Source organism: Bradysia coprophila (assembly GCF_014529535.1).
Source record: "Bradysia coprophila strain Holo2 chromosome X unlocalized genomic scaffold, BU_Bcop_v1 contig_98, whole genome shotgun sequence".
Lineage (NCBI taxonomy): Eukaryota > Metazoa > Arthropoda > Insecta > Diptera > Sciaridae > Bradysia > Bradysia coprophila.
Window position 1 is genome coordinate 353,634 of NW_023503371.1, and position 21,823 is coordinate 375,456.

At 35.3% G+C, this 21,823-nt stretch overlaps 2 protein-coding genes across 3 annotated transcripts; one reads left to right on the top strand and one right to left on the bottom strand.

Annotated features, from left to right (window-relative positions):
- Window positions 1-2,321: 2,321 nt before the first annotated feature.
- Window positions 2,322-15,173, bottom strand: LOC119070592 (B-box type zinc finger protein ncl-1). Of its 2 annotated transcripts, none has more exons than XM_037175011.1 (9): window positions 15,007-15,173; window positions 9,689-10,279; window positions 9,474-9,612; window positions 7,128-8,505; window positions 6,735-7,042; window positions 6,474-6,667; window positions 6,243-6,406; window positions 4,626-4,858; window positions 2,322-3,590 (listed from the first exon to the last, which is right to left on the bottom strand). In XM_037175011.1, the coding sequence occupies exons 2-9, from the start codon at window positions 9,844-9,846 to the stop codon at window positions 3,486-3,488; spliced, it is 2,679 nt and encodes an 892-aa protein (XP_037030906.1). In that variant the 5' UTR covers window positions 9,847-10,279; window positions 15,007-15,173; the 3' UTR covers window positions 2,322-3,485. The 2 variants fall into 2 exon arrangements, with proteins under 2 accessions (XP_037030906.1, XP_037030905.1); XM_037175010.1 differs by having other exon boundaries at window positions 3,188-3,590; window positions 6,735-7,054; window positions 15,007-15,172.
- A 3,294-nt stretch (window positions 15,174-18,467) lies between these two features.
- On the top strand, window positions 18,468-19,258 carry LOC119070595 (peptidyl-prolyl cis-trans isomerase FKBP1A-like). Its single transcript, XM_037175015.1, has 3 exons — window positions 18,468-18,651; window positions 18,750-18,910; window positions 18,978-19,258. Exons 1-3 carry the CDS (start codon window positions 18,615-18,617, stop codon window positions 19,149-19,151), a joined length of 372 nt encoding a protein of 123 aa, XP_037030910.1. The 5' UTR covers window positions 18,468-18,614; the 3' UTR covers window positions 19,152-19,258.
- The last annotated feature ends 2,565 nt before the right edge of the window (window positions 19,259-21,823 follow it).

The window sequence follows — 21,823 nt, forward strand, 5'->3', positions numbered from 1 at the left end:
TTTTGTTTTGTTTTTTTATGAGTTTTTTTTCCTTTCTTTATTTTTCACTATTTTCAAATAATTTTTACTTTGTAGCATTTCTTCTTCTTGTTTTCTTTTAATTATTTTTCATCTTCTCATCATCTTTTTCTTCTTCTTCATATAATTAATAAATTGTAATAATAATAAAAAGCTTTATTTTTATCAATAAATACTACTAAATCGTATGTATATGTAAATTTAAGGCAAAAAATATCATCAAATATACCTTTGGATTGTTTTCTTCAATATTCTTACTTATCATTTTTTTCGTATTTTTTTGCTTTTTTTTCTCTTCATCTTCTTCTTCTTCTTTCTCCCCACCATCTTCTTCATTTTTCATCAAATATATTTTACATTTTTTAATAATTAATCTTTACCCTAAATGCAAAGTGTTTTTTTACTTGTTTTGAATTCACTTGTAAACAAATTTCAGAAAAAAAAGAAAAAAAAAATAATTCAAATAAATTCATATATACGGAACGTGTATAATTTAAAAAAAAAATCGTTTTTTTGTTTTGTTTTCTTTTTTTTTCGTTTAAGAACTAATAAAAAATAAAAACCACAAAATTCACAAATATATCCATAACAGAAATAAAATAAACAAAAAAGTTTCTTCCTTTTGTTAATAATTTAAACTATCAGTACAGAACCATAACTAAATTTCTTTTTTCGATTTTTTTTTTGATAAATTGATTAATTTTTGAAGTTAAAGTTAAAATGAAAACGTTTTTTTTTCTGATGTAAAATCACTAGAATAATTCCTTGTTTGGGATATTGCTATTTTAACGAGTCAGACGTCGATAACAAGTGCTATACATGAATAATCAAAAGCATAAAACAAACGTGTTGCCCTAGCGAATTATGACAAAAATGAAAGTGACATTTTATTCCCGCTGTTGTCACAAATCATTCTTTTCGATCGTGTAGATGTAGAAAGATGCAATAATATTTATCATTTTTCTTATAATTCGCTTATACGACACGTCCCCTTTCTACATTTAACTATTCATAGATTATAATCCCACTAGTCAAAGTAGCAATGTCCTAAATGAGTTTACATCACGCAGCTCGCAAATGTCATCAGGTAATGAATCCATTTCCGTACGGTGTTGCGAGTAAAACATTATTAAATGAGCAATCAGTGTGCTGCAATGAAAGTGTAACTCTACGTTTGTGGGTGCGTTGATTTGAAATAATTTATTTTCGATAATTACGTTGTACAGGTTGGTTAAAGGGTGCAACCGCAACAATGACTACAATGACTCAGATAAGTCTTTTTGATTAATTTTTCAATTTTATCACTCGAACGAACAGAACCATATAGCTAGTATCAATTTTGTTTGCTCTTATACTGTGACTTCGAAGATGAGGTAACAGCAATATTTAAACATATTTATTAGCACATCTGAATCTAACTCAGTTTTCAACTGCTAAGACTAAAAACCGATTAAACAACTTCAGTTTGGGCAACTTAGATTCGAATCATTTCAGGTTACTTGTAAATCATACGGTTTGATCTAAATCTGACCTGTGAGAAACCTTACTCGTAACTCCAAAATAAATCGAAAAGAAACGAAAATTCTGCTGCCAGTTTATCCTCTAAACGAACGTAATTCATGCCATAAGTGCGTCAAAAATGTAAACATTTTTAACTGACAGTTTACGCTGACGTCATACAACAAATATCAAAACATGGGCGTTAAAGTAGTCCACTATGCGTTAAAGTTCGATACATACGTCACAGTTACGGCGTGAATGTGATTGCTATTATAGTTAAGTTAGCTGCAAGTACATTATCACCTTTGTGGGCTAACATCTCATTTTTGTTTGAAGCGATCACAATATGGTAATTGCAAACGGTGTTATGAGTCATATTCTGTTACAGAAATTTCATGCATGACAGCGCTGCAGATAAAAAACCGTCTTACAGTTTAAACACACTAAAACGGTTTTGGGTTTTGTAGTGTCAACCGGATGACTGTACAACGTAATCACCGAAAATATGTTGCTGGTTCAACGCCTATAAGTAGACTGTACATTTCAGCGTGTAGTACTCAATGTTCTTAAAAAAGAAAATGTTTAACTCTCACTGGTTCACTGGATAAATGAATTAATTAATTTAAACAAAAAAAAGTTAATCCAAACCGAATTAATTAAATTAATTAAATTTTTTGTTGTTGCTTTTCTTTTCTTCTTTTGATGTAATGAAAAATTAATTATGGCTGAATTATTTGGCATTGTTATCAAACAAAATTCTTTAGACTTTTTTCTTTACATTTTTTTAGGAATAATTTTTTCTCTTTCTAATTAATAAGCGCGGACCATGAAAATTAAGAGGTAATTTTGTCGATGTTATTTTGTTTTTTGATGTATCAATAATCGCGCGTTTTAGATATTAGCGAAACCGATAATATCTCGCACAAAAAAAAACGATAAATCACCCTTTTTTTGTTATTCAAGGAGAAACAAAAGAAATGAATGGAACGAACAAAGAAATTATTCATTATATCGAGTCCATTACTTTCATTTCATTTCTAATTTCTAATGCAAAAACTAAATCTAGTAAATAAGCGTTTTTTTTCATGTAAAGTAATTTTTCATCTTCTTTAAATTACCACAAACCTCATTGATTCGTAAAACTAAATTTGGCTAATCGACAAAAACAAAAACAAAAATTGGAAAAAAATTAACCGAAAAATGTTTTTTAATAAAAGTTGTTAAAGAAACAAAATCCACTCCGTTCGGTTGTATGACTTTCATATTTCAACAATTTCAGTATTTTATCTGGGTTAGTATGAAGAGGAAAAATTCAATTTTTCGTTTTTGTTTTATTTCTTCTTGTCTGTGTATATACAAAACTCACTCAAATATTACACAGTATAACTAGTAAACAAAATGGTTATTAATGGAGTAAACGAAGAAAATTCTAGACAACTTAAATCAAAACAAAAGAGTTTAGAAATTGTTGTTGGAGTTACGTAAAGGTAAAAATAAAAAACAAAAAAAAAGTTAGAAACAAAATCAAAATTAACAAAATTAAGTGTTTCACGATAAAAATGTTTAAACAATATAAGGCAAAAAAAAGCTTTGTTTCACAAAACAATTGTTGTTGAAATTAAGGAATCGGTTACGATGTAAAATTCATAGTAAGGTTTTTCTTCTTCTTTTTTTTAAATATTAATCATTACTCAAATGTCTTAGTGAATTCGGTTGCTTAAATATGAAATACAAACCGGTTTTACAAGAGCCAATCAAATAAAGAAGCTCTCTATCTCGAATAAAAATTAGAAGAGAAAAAAAATAAGTAAAATAATTGTACAATATCTATACCACTAATACCTAACTAAGTGTATGTGTAAAGAGCGACGGGCCAATAACCCATCTTTGTAACCCTAAAAGTTAAAAAAAAAAACAGAGATCATTATTTAACGACTTGGTTTCAAGATTCTTGCTCTGGCTGTCAATCACTGAATGTAGAGTGTGTTCAAAACTAACACATGATGATTGTTCTTGGCGAGCGTAACAATATAACCTTCAGAGGTTATTTTCAGACCACAACAGCGTGATACCTATTTGAATGTAAATTGCACATAAATAAATCAAACGAAACATCATCAATCAAAACGACGACGGGTCAGGACCTTATTTCTCTTAATCTATATTTGCGAAAATCGCGAAAATTTGAGAAAATTCGTAAAAATATGTTCACGAATATAGGCACTGCTTAATTGGATTAAATAGCGACAGGGAAAACAACGAGAGGTGTGAGGCATGTTTTATATCCATTCATTCGTATAGAACCTACTGTCTGAACAAATTGGAATTAGATATTGATCAAATCGTCGGTAAGTTTAGATCAAGTAGTTGAAATAGATTAAATTGTCGGTAAAGTAGATCGGGTCGTCGAAAAAGTAGATAAAATACACGGCTTCAAAAACCTATGTTCCACGACTTTTATTTTTGAACACTAAAAGTGCCCCAACGAGGATACCCCTAGTGTATATCTCAGTCGACATGCCTAGTAGAAAATCCAAATTGGTGTTAAAAAGGTTACCAAATTAAGAATGAAATTGAAAAAAAAAACAATTTTTATTGGAATTCTAGCCCAGCCTGACAAGTTTAATTTTCGGATTTTCAACTTGACTGGCACGACGGCCCGTTCAACAAAAATTGAATCTTTCAATTTCATTCTTTATCTGGCAGCAATACCTTTAATACTTTATTTGGATTTTCTACGATAGGTGACGACTGAGTTAAAGACTCAGAGTACCCTCGTCAGCGCCCTTCTAAGTCCCAAAAATAAAAGTCGTCGAACAAATGCGTTTCGTGTCGGGTAATCATTTGTCAAATATTTCAAACCGTGACCGTATGTAAGACTCCGGGTGCCTTGGAGCAGCAGTTTGATAGATTTTCCGTTAAATTAAAGGAAATGTATCGAACAACACGTTTTAGATAGAAGTTTCCCCATCGCCAAATCGTATTGCAATTATGCAATAAACTAAAATGAATACGTGCATGACCTATGTACATGTTGTACGGTTGTTAAAATATATAACCCAAAAAAGAAGCACGAAAAACTTGTAATCAAAATCAATTGTATTTACCTTTACATAGGGACATTCGAATTCCGATTGCAGGACACCGTCGCGCGAAAAGCATGCAACGTGAAAACGATTGCCATGTGAATCGCCGATTAATATATCACCAGCATCGGATATGTCAATGCCATTTGGAAAACATGTGATTTTTTCATGACCAATGCGATGTTGAAACGTACCGTTTTCGGTAAATACAGCCACGCAATGACCTTTGAAGTCGCAAACGTAGAAATCAGAACCTGAAATCGATACAAAACATAAAATATGGATCAACTTAAAATTCATTTCACTTCATAAAGGCTGTCACGACATGTCAAAGTTGTGTATATTTCGGATGAGTCCATAAAACGAAATAAGTGGAGAAAGAGATGAAAATGTACAAAGACTGGGCCGTTCAGAATTGTATAACACACAAGTTAAATGTTTTAGGGAACCACAACATTTTTTGTGAATGCTCGCACTCGTAGATTTTCAAATCGATTTAACTTCTGATATGTTCTATCGTAGACTGAAGTCTTATTCTTCGTGCTTCCTTGGAAACATAGACAAATGCTGATTCATTGCTTTTTGCTCAATGAAATCTTAGAGCTCATGCTCTAGTCGTCCATCTAAGTTGACTACTGTTGAGGAGACTATATTGAAGGCAAATTTTTCCGAATTTTTCTATTAAAGTTGGGACATTTCGACCTTTTCGATGCAGAACGTTATTCTAAGCGAAAAAGTCGTTCTACGGTATGTCTGTAAAGTGTGTCATAATAATTACACCGCACCAGAGAAATGATAAGTTGATACGCCTGTGGTGAGTTAGAAGGAACATGTGAATGACAGTTGGTTCCTATGGGAGAGAATGTGAGAGAATTGGTATGCAATTCTCTCACATTCTCTCCCATAGGAGCCACCTCTCATTCACATGTTCCTTCTATCTCGCCACAGGCGTACCAATTAATCGTTTCTCTGCACCGCCCTGCACCCCATTTTGTCAGCCGACGAAAACGTGACTGCGGCCATTTGTAGCAGCTATAAGAAAAGATTTGTTTGACCTGCTCTGTAGCTAGAACTATATGTTTGGTAATGTTTTAGATCAACAGAGTATCTTAAAACAATTTAAAAAGATCGTAAATGTAGCTTCGCCATTTCAAAGTTTTTTCATGGGTGGCTGTACGTTTTGATGTTTAGATCAACTTATAAAAAAATGGTCGCATTTTACATGCATACCGTAGAACAATTTTTTGCTTAGAATAATGCGTTACGCCGACTAAAAACAACTTGTCGGAATGACCCAACTTTATTATGAATGGATGTTGACTTTCGCTATATTCACGCCATTAGGTGCACTTCAAAATTTGAATTTTAGGTCAATCACGGGATAAATAAATTAATTAAAATGAAACTCAACGCACTCTGATATGAGAGTATCGCGAATTAACCACACACAACACAGCGTTTCGACTGGTTTTGACATTTTTAATGAATTTCCGCGGCCCTACAACGTCAATTCACTTAAATAGGCTGTGCCAAAAATGGCTCAAGAAACTAGTCATTCCCATATCCCATTCATTAGCTACCGCCATCCGTTAAATGATGACAATTTCAAAAAATCTAAGTCACAATCAAATAACTTACCACTTATGGCGATATCTGATGGTTCACGCATGTAGTCGCTGCAATCAAACCAACGAACTAGTTCACCATCCTCGGATATGATAAAAACGGTTGGTGAAACGCTATCAACTGCGACAATGTGTCCTTGATTTGTAACCGCCAAACCAGCCACTATGTCAATGTATCTAGAAATCATAAAAATGATGTTTTTCTCAATCGTTCAGCGTTTTGATCTCCGGCACACCAACTCACCGAATAGCAATCTTTTTGATGAAATGACCGTTCTTGGTGAATATTTGCATACGAGAGCGTTCGTTACCACGATCACAAACAACAAATTTGCTGTTTGTTCGCATAACGGCCACTTTACGTGGATACCACAGTTGTCCTTCCTCCTTTCCAGGTACACCAAATTGAAATTTGAACGTACCATTCTTCTCGAAAACCTAGAAGTGGAAATAACCGGTAAAATTAGTGACACGAATCCAGACTGGACTCAGATAATAATATTACTTCGATGCGATGATTGTTTGTATCTGCCACAATAATTTCTTCTTCGACGCCCAAACAAAATCCATGTGGAGAATTGAATTGTGCCTTTGATGCACCCAACGAACCAAATTTACATCTTATTTGCATGGGTGTAGCTTTCGAACGGCCGGCTCCATTTACTTGACCATTCATTGTCAGTCCCATATCATCGGTAAGCGTTGAAGACATTGTGCCGATTGGTGATATTGCTGCTGGAGGTGGCATGAAATCATTCAACATAGAAACGCTGTCCATTCCAGGAGATGATCCACGTTGCATCAATGAATTTCCTGGAACAATGTCTTTGTTTACGATAACGTCAATGTGTTATTAGGACAGTGATAAAATGTATGTTTGTGTGTGTGCGTCTCTTACCATTGTTATTTAGACCCATCTTTGCCATTGCTTGGAAACTGTGGAAAGCGCGTTGATCACCCGAAATCAAGTCGGCAAGTGTCAGATGTGGAGATGGACTGGCATTCGTCGGCGATAATCCATCGGTTATATCAGTTCCGGCATCGGCAATGTTGCCAATGTTGGCGAGTCGGTGTAAATTATATTCAGCAATACTCAAACACGATATGTTATTTTGAGCCGAAACAGCCGACGGCCCCGAATTCGGTGCGATCGGTGGCGAGTTCGGTGATATGACATGTGGTGGCATCATGTAATTGTTACTCAATTGGGACATGTCTCCGTCGAATGATGATTGCATTGAGGTAGTTAGGGATATCGGACTGCTGGTCGTAACTGATCCGGTTAACGTTCCCGGTGAACTGTTGCTGCAATTACCGTTCGGTTTACCCAATACCGGCGGCATGCCAGGCAATGTTGGAGGCGGCGTATTCTCTTTGGGAACAACCGTTAATTCAGTACGGAATTTACCGAATGTGTCCTGAGCCATTACATTGAACTTGTCGTAGTTGGAATCAAAGTCCAATGAAAAATTGACATCCACTTGCGGAGCGTGTTTGATCAAGTTGATTATTTGCGTTCCAATGATTTTCTTCAGACTCAACAATTCCGTGCCATTAGCTTGGTTCAATACTTTTTTGGTAAATTTACACGCGTGCTCGATTTTCTCAACCGATTTTTCGACATCATGAAGCAAGTCCATTATTTTCAGTTCTCGTTCCGAATGCAATTTTTCCAATTCCTTCAACGCGTTCTCACGGCATCTGTCTAAGATCTGTTTGAAACTTTGATAATTATCTTCAATTTGCTCACGAGCGCTGTCATGTTGGCTCTGCAGTTCGGTCAACGAATTGCTTAAATTCCCAACAGCTCCATCACAATAATCCACTTTGGCTTTGGCACTCATCAATAGTTTTTCGATTTCGCCGCGCATACGTTTCTCAGCGTCCGCAATCAATTCGTAATGATGCTCGGCACCCTTATGGTTGGCAATCAGGCAATCGTTACATACTGGAACTTGACAATTGAAGCAGTAATACTTCAGGTTCTCACTGCTGTGAATCTGACAAAAAAGTGGTTTATGGATAGCAACCTTTTCCGTAGATTCACGTAGTTCATCCAGTAAAACTACTTTATGGTTTTCGAAACAGCGCATATACTTGTGAGCATTATCACAGCTGGCACATAAAAAATTTGCGCAATCATTGCAACGAGACATTGCATTGTCTTTACTTTTGCACGATGTACAGGCAATTGAACATGGTTCAACAGCGTTCAGATCAAGGATGTTGGTTAATACGTAGTCGTTATGCAACGACGCAACCCCAGCCGGTCCAACCTGAAAAAAGATGATAAAAATTGCGTTTACGAATTTGAACACTAATTGAGTTGAGTGAGTGAAGTCTACTGATTGCTAGCTAAATTCGGTAATATTGTCCAGTTGGAAATTGCAGAAGCAACACAGAACTGTTAATTCAGCTGAAACAGTGAATCAATAATTTTATCTAACGCTCTGCCCGTGTGATCACTTTCTTTGGTTATTCATCGCGTAAAATCGTTTTATTAACGAGTAGGTCTGCCAAATTATATTCAATAAGTAGCGATAGCAACTTTTTTTTTTGAAACGGTGGGTCTGTCCATCTGAACACGGTTCAAAATCACTCGAAATTCCAGGTTAGATCAGGTAATTTGAGACAAGAAACCTGACCTGACAAATTCAGGCTTCAATCAAACCTGTTCGCTCAGGTTTTGAGGTAAAACCTGAATTTTCAATCAAATTTCCAGGTAATGATCATTATAATCAGGTTTCAAGTCCAACTAGGTTCAGGTTCCTAGTCTGACCTGTTCCGAGCCTTAGACACGGCTACCGTTTCTATAGCAGCTATTCCAACAACTTCTCCAATCTTGGTTGAGATTTATTGCTTATCTAGACTTATTATTCATTGACAGCAACCCAAAATAGACAGTGGCCCTTCCGGTAGGTTGGCCACTTCGGGCCTGATTGACAGTCATGAGTTCTCCAGTTTCACTTTTACACTTTTACTAATTCCTCCCAATCAATTTCAACTCTAATATTTGCATTGTTAACCGATTATACTCAAACTATTACTATACACCAAACTCACTAACATTGATGATACGACGCTTTGTTGCATTTTAAAATACTAAAACTGCTGCATATAAATGCTTGTGCCCACTGGTACAACGTTACGTTGTCAATGTTAAAACAATTTTCTGAATAAAGTCGAATGCAACAACAGTAATTTATAATAAGTTGAAATGAAAATAAACCAAGCATTGACTTACCGTAGTGGTCTGTTTGCAATCTGGACAGACAATCGAGTTAATTTTCGAGTCATTCGTGTCATTATTCAAAATGTTGGTCAGACAGTTCTCGCAAAAAACGTGCAAGCAAGATAGTACACGTGGCGATTCCAGGTGTTGCCTATGTGGATAATGAAATCGAAATTATTAGAATTTTAGTCCATCAAAGGAATCCAAATTTCAAAAATGGAACTCACTTGCAAACTTTGCAATCTTGATCCTGATCTTCGGAAAAAGATCCGCTGTTATCTTCCAGCGAACAATCGGTTGGGTCACTCCCGTTCAAATCTAACGATTCGAACATTTTCAAATCTTTAATATTCACTGCGATGTTATTATTGTCAGCAGATGCCATCACAGTTATTGAGAAATTTTTGTGTTTTCTTTTTTGTCGTTTTTTTTTACTTTTCTTTTTGGTCAATTAAATTTTTGTTTTGTTTCTTTAGTTAAATGTTATATTTACACACGAGTTTAAGGAAATCTTTACTTTACACAAAGTGTATTGTCACGCTTAATTAATATTTAAGAATCACTTGGGACGAAACAAGTCGACTGATGGATGCCCGGCAACCAAATAAAAAATAAAAACAAAATGCACAAATTACTATTGTCCAATTGAAAGCGTCTGTCAATAGAATACAATTATATTTGTCCTTTTGTAGACTTTTTTTTCAGTTTTTCATGCGATAAGCGTTGTTTGAAAACCACTGTCGTGAAAATATTTTTTTCTGGAATTTGTCGGTCACTTGTCTTTCTGCTTTAGGCCTTTGTATAATCTCGATGATAGTCTGGAAATTAAAAAAAAGGAAGCAAACTTTAGCGGCGAAAACATTTTACCACAGGTTACTGAAAATAAAGGTTCATTTAGTGTCGGTGCAATTTGTCAATGACTACTTGTGTTGGCATTTTACTCCTTATTATTAGATACAACGCTATGAGTGAATTTTCGGAAATTTTCTGTTTTTGAGGAAATATCAGGTCATTCTCTAACTGAATTGGTTGTAGACATTTCTTCAAACATTCTCTTGACGCTCGAAACATGTTAGTTCAGTCATAGCACTGAACAAAGCACGAGAACAGATTTTTTTAACGGTCATTTGGCCCTTCATTTTTGAAAAATGCTACTGAGTTCCAATTAATTTATTTATTTTTATATGAGAAATTTGGACTACTGCGTCGAGAAGGCCGCTCTTGAAAATTCTGTTCTAGTGCTTTGTTCAGTGCTATGGTTCAGTCAATTTGCCAATGTTTTACATGCCAAATAAGTTGTCATTTTAACCCAGCTAACCTCAAACCTCCAAAAATTTTACGTAAAAAATTCAAATTTGCTATCTGAGCTCTTTCAATTTGTTTTCTCTGGTTTTTCTCATTTTACATTTGAAATAGCATACGAAATGAGAAAAATCAGAGACTCGGAGCAAGAAAAGCTTAATGGTATTTTTTACGAGGGCAAGGAAGTACGGAAATTTAACAGATTTTAAGGTTAGCTGGGTAAAATTGACACTTCCTTGGTAAGACACCGCTACTCGACAATGATCTATAGAAATCATGATCAGGTTATGGTACACTACAATACAATCATAATGCATTTAAGTTCACAAAGTAGTACGACCATCTTCGAAGGTCCGAGACACCCAAAACACCGTGTCAACATGCGATTTCATTGTCTATATCTCAAGACAAGACAGACTTCTAGCTTCCGTTCGAGGGATATGATAATTTGTCTTAGCCAATTGATTGGGAAACGATTGAAGTTAGTCGAATTGTAACTGCGATTTCATTCATACAGATCGGCTTTCATATTGATATTGATGATGTTATGTCTCTATCTCTATGGATGAAATTCGGTATTTGAGATAGCAATGGAACAAACACATACGACTGTACTCGAACCACCTATTTTCTTCAAGAAATGTGTGTAACGGAAACTGATGTTTAGCTAACTGTTATTGATAAATCTCGCCAATTCATAACGCTTTCGTAAATAATGATTGAACTTGTCTCACAAATTTGAGCTTTTAACATTTTTGTTCATAAACATAAAAGAACTCTGGTGTCGATATCAAAGTTTTAACGGAAAATATATCTGTTTGCAGCAATGACATAATACCTTTCCCCACTCAAAGAAAGTAATGCTCAAAATGATAAATTGTTGTCAAGAGACTCGTTGTGATTTTACCATATCGTGTAGTTGGTGTTATATAAATAGTATACCGAATAATGAAAGACATTTAACACTAACATTTCACACTGAATCACACCGACTGTATTGATTCTGAAGTTAAGGACACAACAAGAAACAAAATAAGATTAACATTTGAAAATGTACAGTCACCAACTTAGAAATGAGTGACACGTTTCAGCTGTTTTTTAGCTGATCCATTTATACCAACAATAGTGTTTTACGTCTAAACTAAATCCATTTAGCGAGCGCGTGTAACTATTACTCGTATAAACCAGTGCAAGCACTTCTGTTTGTATGAACTACTTATTTCAAACTCACCGCCTGTAATTATTCTATAAAAATATGAAACTTAGTCGAACGAGAACGAGTCATGTGAACAATTTGAAATGAAAATGGCAAAATTGGATCCCACGACGTGAAGCAGTTGGAGTGGAAATGCTCCATTTCCTGTTACTGTGAAAATTTAGTAATGATAGAAAAATTAGCAAAGAAATTTGTAGAAATAGAAGACCATTCATTCGTTGTTTAGCAATCACCAAAGCTACGTCGTTTCATTAACATTTCCATTCATTTGTATGTATGAATTGATGAGCATTTTATCAAATGACAGGGGAGTCGTGCGACACATACACTGAGAACTTTTAAAGACTAAAACGGTAAAAAATGTTTTTATCTAATGCGAAAATCCAATGGGCTTATTTATACCTGTTTTCATGATAAGTTATGTAATGGGAGTGTGTTTTGCGCACTATTTGAACAATGTTTCATCGTAGAAGTTGAAAAGGATAGATGAGGATTATGTTATTTAGTATATGTAAGTAGAAGCACGGGTTTTCTGGAGGTATAATGTACCACTACCACTGTACGTGTGTCAATATGTAAAAATAAAAAAATCAAAACCCACCGCTGACCGAATGGCGACGAGAACCAATTTCTTAATTTCATTTACTTCCGTTTGCTTTGAAAATGGCTGGGACCTGATAGAACCAAAAATATTTGTTGGAAGAGAGAGAGAGAGAGAGAGAGAGCAATCTGACACTGGATATTTCTGAGACTCTGCGCTCTGAGTTTATCAAATATGATCTATCGATCATATGTTTTCATGGTTTTCAGTGACGTAACACAAAAATATATTTCCGAGCTGTTGAGTAAAGTTTTACTCATGGGCTCAAGGCTGATTTGGATAAAGGCCAGAACCTATGTTTCAAAGCAGATTACTATAAGTAGAATAACATATTCTCTAATGTGACTGCAAATCAACAAATTGACCAACTCTATCGTGTATGAAACATTTTTAATTGATCGGCATACATTTAGGACACCTACGACACTTCAGTAAGGTCAAACAATTTAATGTAAACACCTCTGTAGCAGATAGAAATATCCATTATCCAGCTATCTATTAATCAGAAATGTTAACCATTTCCCATTATACTCGTAAGTGGCCCTTTTAGTTGATTAGGCTCATTAAGAGTGACAATATTCACACCACTACTGTCATAGTAAATGTTCACATTGGTGGTAAATAGATAACGGAAATCATATTTATTTTCCATTAAAGTCGCAACGGATATGCTTTCGTATGAATTCGTCTTACCTGTTTCTTTTAAAATCTTTGTTAATTACAACCACTATATTAAACACACAGACTGCCAATTGAATCTGAATGCAACAGACCTCTTATACACAGAGTTGACAAATACACACAGCTATACTATGGAAACTATACACCAACAGCCTTTTAATTTGATGCCAATGTGTGAATAAATTTAGAGAAATATTCGAACAGAAACTGCAGAAACTGGCAATTACCATCACCGTAGCGTAATAATAGCAACAGCTGACGGGCGCTATAACAATAAATTCCGGATGAAAATGTTTATGTTTATTTGTATGAATATGAAGAGTTTTTATTATATACTAACAAGGGGACACCTTGTCATCCGTTTAGTGAACCAATTTAATGAAAAGAATAGGTCTGGTTGTCGCATTGGATTTTCACCGAACAACATCAGTCCATTCCGATGTAAATTTCGATTTTTATTTTTGATTATAAAATAGGAAAATATTCAACTGACGGTATGTGTACGTTTTTTTTACGATTTAAAAATATTTATAAATGCCGTGCCGTAGCGTGTTACTTTCAGTGGTTATAGCTTTAGATGGGAAAATGTAGAAGTTTGCTCTGTATTTATGTGGTTCTGTTATACCACACAATGCATATTGTGTTGGAACAATTTTTTTTTGCATTTCGAATGCAAAGTGTTTCGATGTCCGCGGTTCGCTTGGATCATCAATAGGAAATTAGCATGGCTTAGAGTGTTACATTTTATACAGTTGAAAGTTAATAATCGAAACAAATGTTGCAGACCTTGTCTCCAAGCAGAGGGTGGTAAAGGGTGGTTGCGCAATGCAGATAGAAAGCAAATAGGTTTGACGGTTCGCCAAATTGAGTTGTTAGGTAAAGTCAGAGTGACTTTTTACCATAACAGTTAAGTTTTGTGACTGAAATTGATTTTGAATATTTGTGACTTATTTCCCCACAATTTCTTTGTGCGAGAGTTGTTGAAAAACCTTACAAAAGACAATAACGGGAAAAGGTCACAGAATTAAATTTCGTTGACGAAGTCACACCACTTAGTTTTGACAAAGTCACATTGCTTGTATTGTTTGGAAAAAGTCACAGTTAACTTAATTGTAATGACGACGAGCAGTCAAACCAGAACCCATATTATATATGCTTTGCATCTGCATTGCGCAACCACCCTTTACCACCCTCTGTTTGGAGACAAGGTCTGCAACATTTGTTTCGATTATGCTTCGAACTGTCACTTTTAGCCTTGAGCTAAAATTGCCTGTGGCTAAAATCGAACAGCTAGAAATGGGGACGAAAAGTCATCAATGACGGACGGTTATATTCTATTTTCTATTCAATTATAAAATTGTCCCAAATCGAAGCGATTGAAAGAGTAATTCATGTTACGTTACATCAAACAATGCGATTGTATTGTAATGTACGGACATTTTTCACATAAAAACCACATGTGGAGAGTATTACACAAGATTTTAATCGAGAAAATGTTTGTAAATACTGGATTTTAGCTATCAGAAAATTGAACGTTTCTGCGATATTTCCTTTTGCACCGAAAATAAAAAGTGTTGTAAAGCGGACATCGTAAAAAGCCAACAACATTTCACATCAAAAAAATTAATTTAAGCGCGCGATATCAACTTTTGCAAAATGCTCTGTTGCGAAAAAAAAAGATCGGATCCATTCAATAAAATTTTCATTTGTACATTTAACTAAATAAAATTGAATTATTCACTCACCATTCATTTAAATTTTAAGCACGAAATACACAATGAGCAAATGAGCTACACCTAGTATTGTTTTTCAGAAATTTAATGGTTTCTTTTTGGAAGTTTTTGATGTGGTGTTCAACTTCTGCAACTTAAATTCAACCATTTTTAACCAAGCAATGACTTTTTCACTCGTTGACTTTTTCGACATCTGGCGAAACACCAGAGTTTCAATCGGGAATCAGCAGATGTCACTTACGATGAGCGAATAATTTGAAAATGGAGCGGGAATTTTTCTTGAACGGTTCTCGATGCCTTTTTTAGTTTTCGAATTTATTATTCGAACTATCGCGAAAGTTCAATTTTACTTGCAATTTCAATGGTTTGTTTAAAAGTATTCGAAATAAATTCTTCCAGTTCCTGCATCTTTTCCAGTACAAGATGTGAAAACAGTGTAAAAATACTGTAAAATTTAGGAAGTAAGTGTGATATGTCGGAACATGTAGATGTAGACAGTTGCATCTTATGCGGTGTGCTAGTCCACACATACTTTCAACGCTTCACATAACAGTTTTCTCGGAATACTTTTTGATTGTGATCTGACTGATAAAATTTAGATTGTGCATTGTCTGAGTTTAGTGGTGTTATTATTGTGTCGCCACGTGCAATTTCAATGTTTCGTCAAACGATTCCGTATCGTAATCTAATTTAATGGGCTTGCCAATGCATTTTGTATAGAGGCTTTTTAAACGGCCGTGAAAAGTGAAACGAAATATTTTCAATGGAAAATTTGAAAATGTTCGAATCGATAGGTTTAAACGGAAGCGATGCAACTGACTTTTTATTGGAAGATAGCAGTGCGTAGACTTCGAAAAATCTAAATGGAAATTACACAAGTGAGTAAATTGAAAATTGAAAATGGAATGATTCGTCCGTAAAAATTCTAAAAATTCTTTTGAATTATAAAGCAGGCAACATCTTGTATCGCCACGTGCATTGTCTTGTTCGGACACTCATCGCAACGTTAATGGCTCGGAATTATTGCGTCTGAAGGAAATTATTGGAACGCAAATAGTCAACTCGAGCCAATCTGCTCCACAAGTCGATTTTTCGTTGGACGTCAATGCAAACTACTAAGCAATCGACTGATTTTAGGCACTTTCGCATGTAGCCCTCACTTCGTTCGGGCGCGAAATTGCCTAAAAACAATCGTCCAAAACAGATACACAAATAACTATATCTAGCATCGTAAGAGGAGTACGGAGGAAACGCTTTTTAAATTCTTTATTTGAATAGGCGAAAAAAAGACTGCTCACAATGACAGCTAAAACAAGGCATCAGAACAGTCGGAGCGTTTGCTGCGACTTAGCCCCGTACGACCCGTAATCCTATTTCGTCCGTAACCATAATACGTCCGTAGCCGTAATACGCCCGGAACCCTAATACGTCCTAATACGTCTACAAACCTCTAATGCGTCTGTTACCAAAATGCAAGTCAAGTTGGGCATGGTCAAATTTACTGAAAGTATTCATTTTTAAAATTGCGCATAGCGCAATTACGAAAGCCCGTACGAAGTACCTCTCAAATAAAACCAACAATTTACGACATTATTTTAGAAACCCAAAATTTTTTGCGAACTTTCTATTGGGCATTCAATTATCTCTCAAATGAAACAAAAACTAGCAAAATCGGATGAGATTTACTCGATTTATGTGCAAAAAACACTTAGGGCCGAGTAGCGGCCTTAGTCCAAGGGCCCAAATTTGAAACTTTTTTTGCCATCATTCTTTTCGGCATTCAATTATCTCTCAAATAAAACAAAATCTAGCAAAATCAGATGAGATTTACTCGATTTATGTGCAAAAAACACTTAGGGCCGAGTAGCGGCCTTAGTCCAAGGGCCCAAATTTGAAACTTTTTTTGCCATCATTCTTTTCGGCATTCAATTATCTCTCAAATAAAACAAAATCTAGCAAAATCAGATGAGATTTACTCGATTTATGTGCAAAAAACACTTAGGACCGAGTAGCGGCCTTAGTCCAAGGGCCCAAATTTGAAACTTTTTTCGACACGTTCTTTTCGGTATTCAATTACCTTCCATAAAAAACTAAATCTGGCAAAATCGGATGAGATTTATTCGATTTATGTGGAAAAAACACTTAGGGCCGAGTAACGACCTTTGAGCCCTCCCAACAAGCTCGCGTTGCATCCTACACAAAAACAATGTTCAGCAACTTTGTTCTACTCGTCAATACCTTTCATTTGATATATTACAAGCAGCTATTGCGTGCGTATTTCGGTAGATATCGTCGAAAGACTGAAAAACACCTATAGGGCCCTAGCTCTGGAAGGGCCGACCCTACCATGCCCATTTTCGAACTTGACCTTACTTTTGTCGATACCAATCGGGGAAAAAAAGAATTTTGAAAAAAGGTTGTGATTTGCTCCAGCTAGAGGAGTCACGGACGGACGGACGGACATTTTTTTTATTGCGGATTCGTCATCTATGAACATAACCAAATGCTTTGCCCTTACTGTCTGCTTCCAATTCGACGTGTTACAAACGGCATATTAATCTTATAAGCCCCCAGTACTTCGTACGGGGCTAAAAACGATCTATTCGAAAATCAAATGTTACAACAACAAATAACTATCATCTACTCTATCCGGTCCTAAAGTTCCCAGAATACATGCATTTTTGACTCTTTGGATCGCAATTGAAATTTCCTCAAATAAATAATCCATTGAACGAGGTTCTTCCGAAGCAGCCTTCATAACTTTCCCTAGTTTCTCAATGAATTTCTTTGTTTCAGGTCATATACATCCTATGGTCTCGAAAGCTAGAGGAGTAAACAAATAATTTTCTTTTAAACGTTTATAATGATTGTGTTTAAAGTTTAAATCTTTCCGCATTATCCACAATCGACCTCTGTTTCGTGCTAGATTCGTTAATGTATGAAGCCGATAATGTATCACTTACTGTTACATCCCAAATAAGAGATTTTCCATGACTCCATGAAATCAGAGTCAGGTCTTTTACCATCAACTCTAGAAATACCTGGTGGTTGTAACGTAACACGGTTGGAAATCCTGCTGAAGGGAATGCATGAGAAAAAACTTCAATTGGCTCGATGGAACTACCTGCAACCACTTTGAAGATGCTTTAGTTGATGACGCAAGTAGTCTTGCACGAACAAAAGGTCCACTGGAGTCAAACATCTCATCGAATTTACTCTTAATTTTCGGCAGATCCCAAGTCTTTTGTTTCTTTTTCTTTTCATCACGATTTTTTTACCAGCTTATCAAACAAGACTTTTCTATTTGCTTATCTTATTTGAACATTAAAGACCATCCTGGATAAATCTAGTGCATTGGCTATGAATCAAAAACATTATTAGCCATGGATGGATATGGATAATGCGCGTATAATTTCAAATTTTCAAATATTATCAATCGGTTGTATAAAAAGTCAAAACCGGGTGCTGAATGAAATGTCAAAACCGGCGAATATAAATGTTGTTGTTGCATTTTCTTTATCATATCCATCCGTTTGCCATTGATATTATTTAATTTTCATCAAAAAATCCATTGATCCACAGTTCCTACCTTCGATACAATCAATTGATTCTTTTCGAAAATGGGCATCAAGTTTGAAAACATGAAGTCTGGAGATGGTAAGTTCATGCTTCTACTAAAAAAAAACAATGAGCCGGTCTGTGACGTCGTTATAAAAATGAATGTTGGCTATTTTTAACAATATCAAAATATTAAGGAGCAACATTTCCTGAAAAGGGACAAACCGTCTCCGTACATTACACTGGATGTCTCAGCGATGGCAAGAAGTTTGACTCATCAAGAGACAGAAATGAACCGTTGAAATTTAAGGTCGGTGGCGGGCAGGTCATTAAAGGTTGGGAAGAAGCTATTACCCAAGTAAATGTGGAAAATAAATGTCGAGGAAAAATATGCTCAATGACAATAACATGACCTTTTCGTTTAGATGAGTGTTGGTCAACGAGCTCGTGTCACCTGTCCACCTGAGATGGCATATGGCGGTCCTGGTAAACCTCCTCTAATACCGAAAAATTCTACTTTGGTTTTTGATATTGAACTACTCAGTGTTGAAACGTCGAAAGGTGGTGGTTCAGGAGGTGGCAAAAAAGGCAAAAAATAATTAAGTTTTCAATTATAATGTAAGCTTTGAATTATCTTTCATCTTTTCATAAAAAAACAACCAGTTTGTCGATTGAAAGAGCTCAATAAAAATGAAAGTTGAAAATCGGTATTGTATGGAATGAATGAGGAAAGCCCAGAACAGGTCAGCTTGGACCTGTTTAAGTTCATGCTAATTCGGAATTACGTGTATTTCCTGTTCGAACCGAACCTGAACTAAAATTTCAGTTTCAGGTCAGGCTCGGGTCAAACCTGAAAGTAAAAGTTCAAATTGGTTGAACCCGAAATCGAGATTATCAGGTTCTGGTCAAGTTAAGGTCGAAATTGAAATTTTAATTGTGGTTCGGGTCAACCTGATTTGAGACATGTTAACCCGATCCAGACCTTAGTTCAGTCCGAGCCGTTCCGAGCCTTCGGTTGTGAATCTTATTTCAGTCATCACAATCAATTTCAGTCAATTAGTGGTGGTTCTGATATTTCAATATCTCTGTTGATATTGAGCTATGATCTCATCTACAATTTTGCTACACATTCATAGTTTCTACCAAGGTCATTCTGGTTTTTAAGGATTTTTCGTCTGATCTTGTGATAAAACTCCGAAATGTAATCTTTTCAAAAAATTCTCACGAATTCTCATAAAAACCTCTTCGTGAATTTTTCCTAATGTCTTTCAACAACTCGACATATGGAAATTGCGTACTGTCGATTTTGTATTGATGTTTCAATGATTTTTTTTGTACGATTTTAGGTAAATTCTTCAAACAAGTTCTAATCCACTGGGTCCCTAAATTTTGAATCAATTTGCATACATTAAAAACGTTTTTTACCGATAAATCTAACTCTTTGATGCACTGACAAAAACTAGCTTTGATGATACAATAGTTCATTGAGAAACGTCTTTTTTGGAGTTACATTTATCAGCACAAATACTATTGATTATTGTACATTGCACAGTATAAAGAACACTCGACGGCAAATTTTAAAGAAATAAGCTATTTAAGCCTCAACAAGAGCACACAGTGTGCCACACACTGCTACGTACTCCAGCTAGTCCTAATAATATTAATACTCCTAAAGTATTTTTTCAATCTACACATCCCACACGTGACCAATATCTGTCAATCTTACTACTTCGGTTGATAAGTGAAATTTCGTTACAAACTCTCTGCTCGATATATAGCATCCTGGTTAGTCATATGTTTTGTAAACTTATAGACCAAAGCCCCTCGGTACTTTGAGTCCCTAATCAGGCAACGGTTTGAAGGTCTGTTGTGGACGGTATATTTTCGGAAATTTTGCGAGTTGTAGCCAGAGCGAAGTAAATTTTTGTTGACGGGTATGCCTGATAACTTGAAAATTAGAAAATTTAACTTAAGGAATTCCAAGAAGAGCATGTTCAAAAAAATGAAGTAAAATATTTGAAGTCAATCTATTGAAAATGCTTTGATCAATTGAAGTAATAGACCCGATAAATAAACTGCTAATATGCATGTCGTCTGCGAAAGGCTAATTCTTTGAAATTAGTAAAAGGCAATGCCAGATCCGATCTTTAACAACTTGCGCACTGGGAAGTACAATTGCTTTGTCAACATATAAGTTAAAATGCGTTGCAATATGCAAACTCTGTTGTTGTTTGTATGAACGCAATTCATTGGAATGTAATTAATTCGTTTTCATAATCCGCTCGTTTAAAAAGCCAGCTCAAATGATGAAATTACAAGTTACAAGTAATAACATCCTCACTGTTAGATAACAACAATAACAAAAATATAAATATTGGTAAAAGAATACAATGTACCACGTAAGAACAAATATTCCCTGAGCTTGGACGCAAACATTATGCCGAGCATTATGCTCATAATTCACGGTTTTCGTTTGTGTAATACCTGTAGCCAGCTGAACAAATTTACTTCAAAATATTTATACCTGCTGGAAGAACACGGAAGTAATGCTCTTGCTGCAAATTGTAGTTGAAATATGGGTAAATGTTAATGGTAAATTTGGGTAAATAGAGCAATTACTAGTACGGAGTTATGTAAAAATAATTCATCTCAATGTAGGAAGTGATTTTTTTTTGTATTGAAAGATAGACGTCGCCGTGTGTCTCATGAAATGGCAATTGAGGCTTCTTCGGATCCCGAAGTCCATACGGCCTTGGTTTTCCGCTCGGCCATGCTGTAAATTCAAATCTTGTGAGCAAGAGAAACCCTTTTGTGGTTAACAAGCTATTTGTTATCAATAAAAGAGGGACAATACGGAGCGCAAATTGTCTACATGTCTTTCTAAATTGAATCGAAGAAAATATAGAATCAAATCGATCCACCTCTCTAAACTAAATTTCTTGATCCACCAAGTGAAACTGATAGAGCGCGACCCAGCTTATTTCTGATAAAAACTTATAAAATGCAATAAATTATCGATTTTTTTCCTCAACTGATTTATATGCCTGGTACAGCGAAAATGTGCGTCTTAAAATTTAATAAAAAAATTCTACTCCTAGCATCATGTATACTGACCGAAAACGTGGTATCATCCACCTGGATTCTGTAACAAACGATTCTCTAACTCACACTTGACAAAAATAAAATCTTGTCACTCATGCATATAGCAACAAGGTGTTGAAAATGTTGAATAGCGACGGAAATTTATTCAATATAAACTTGTCCAGCTTTC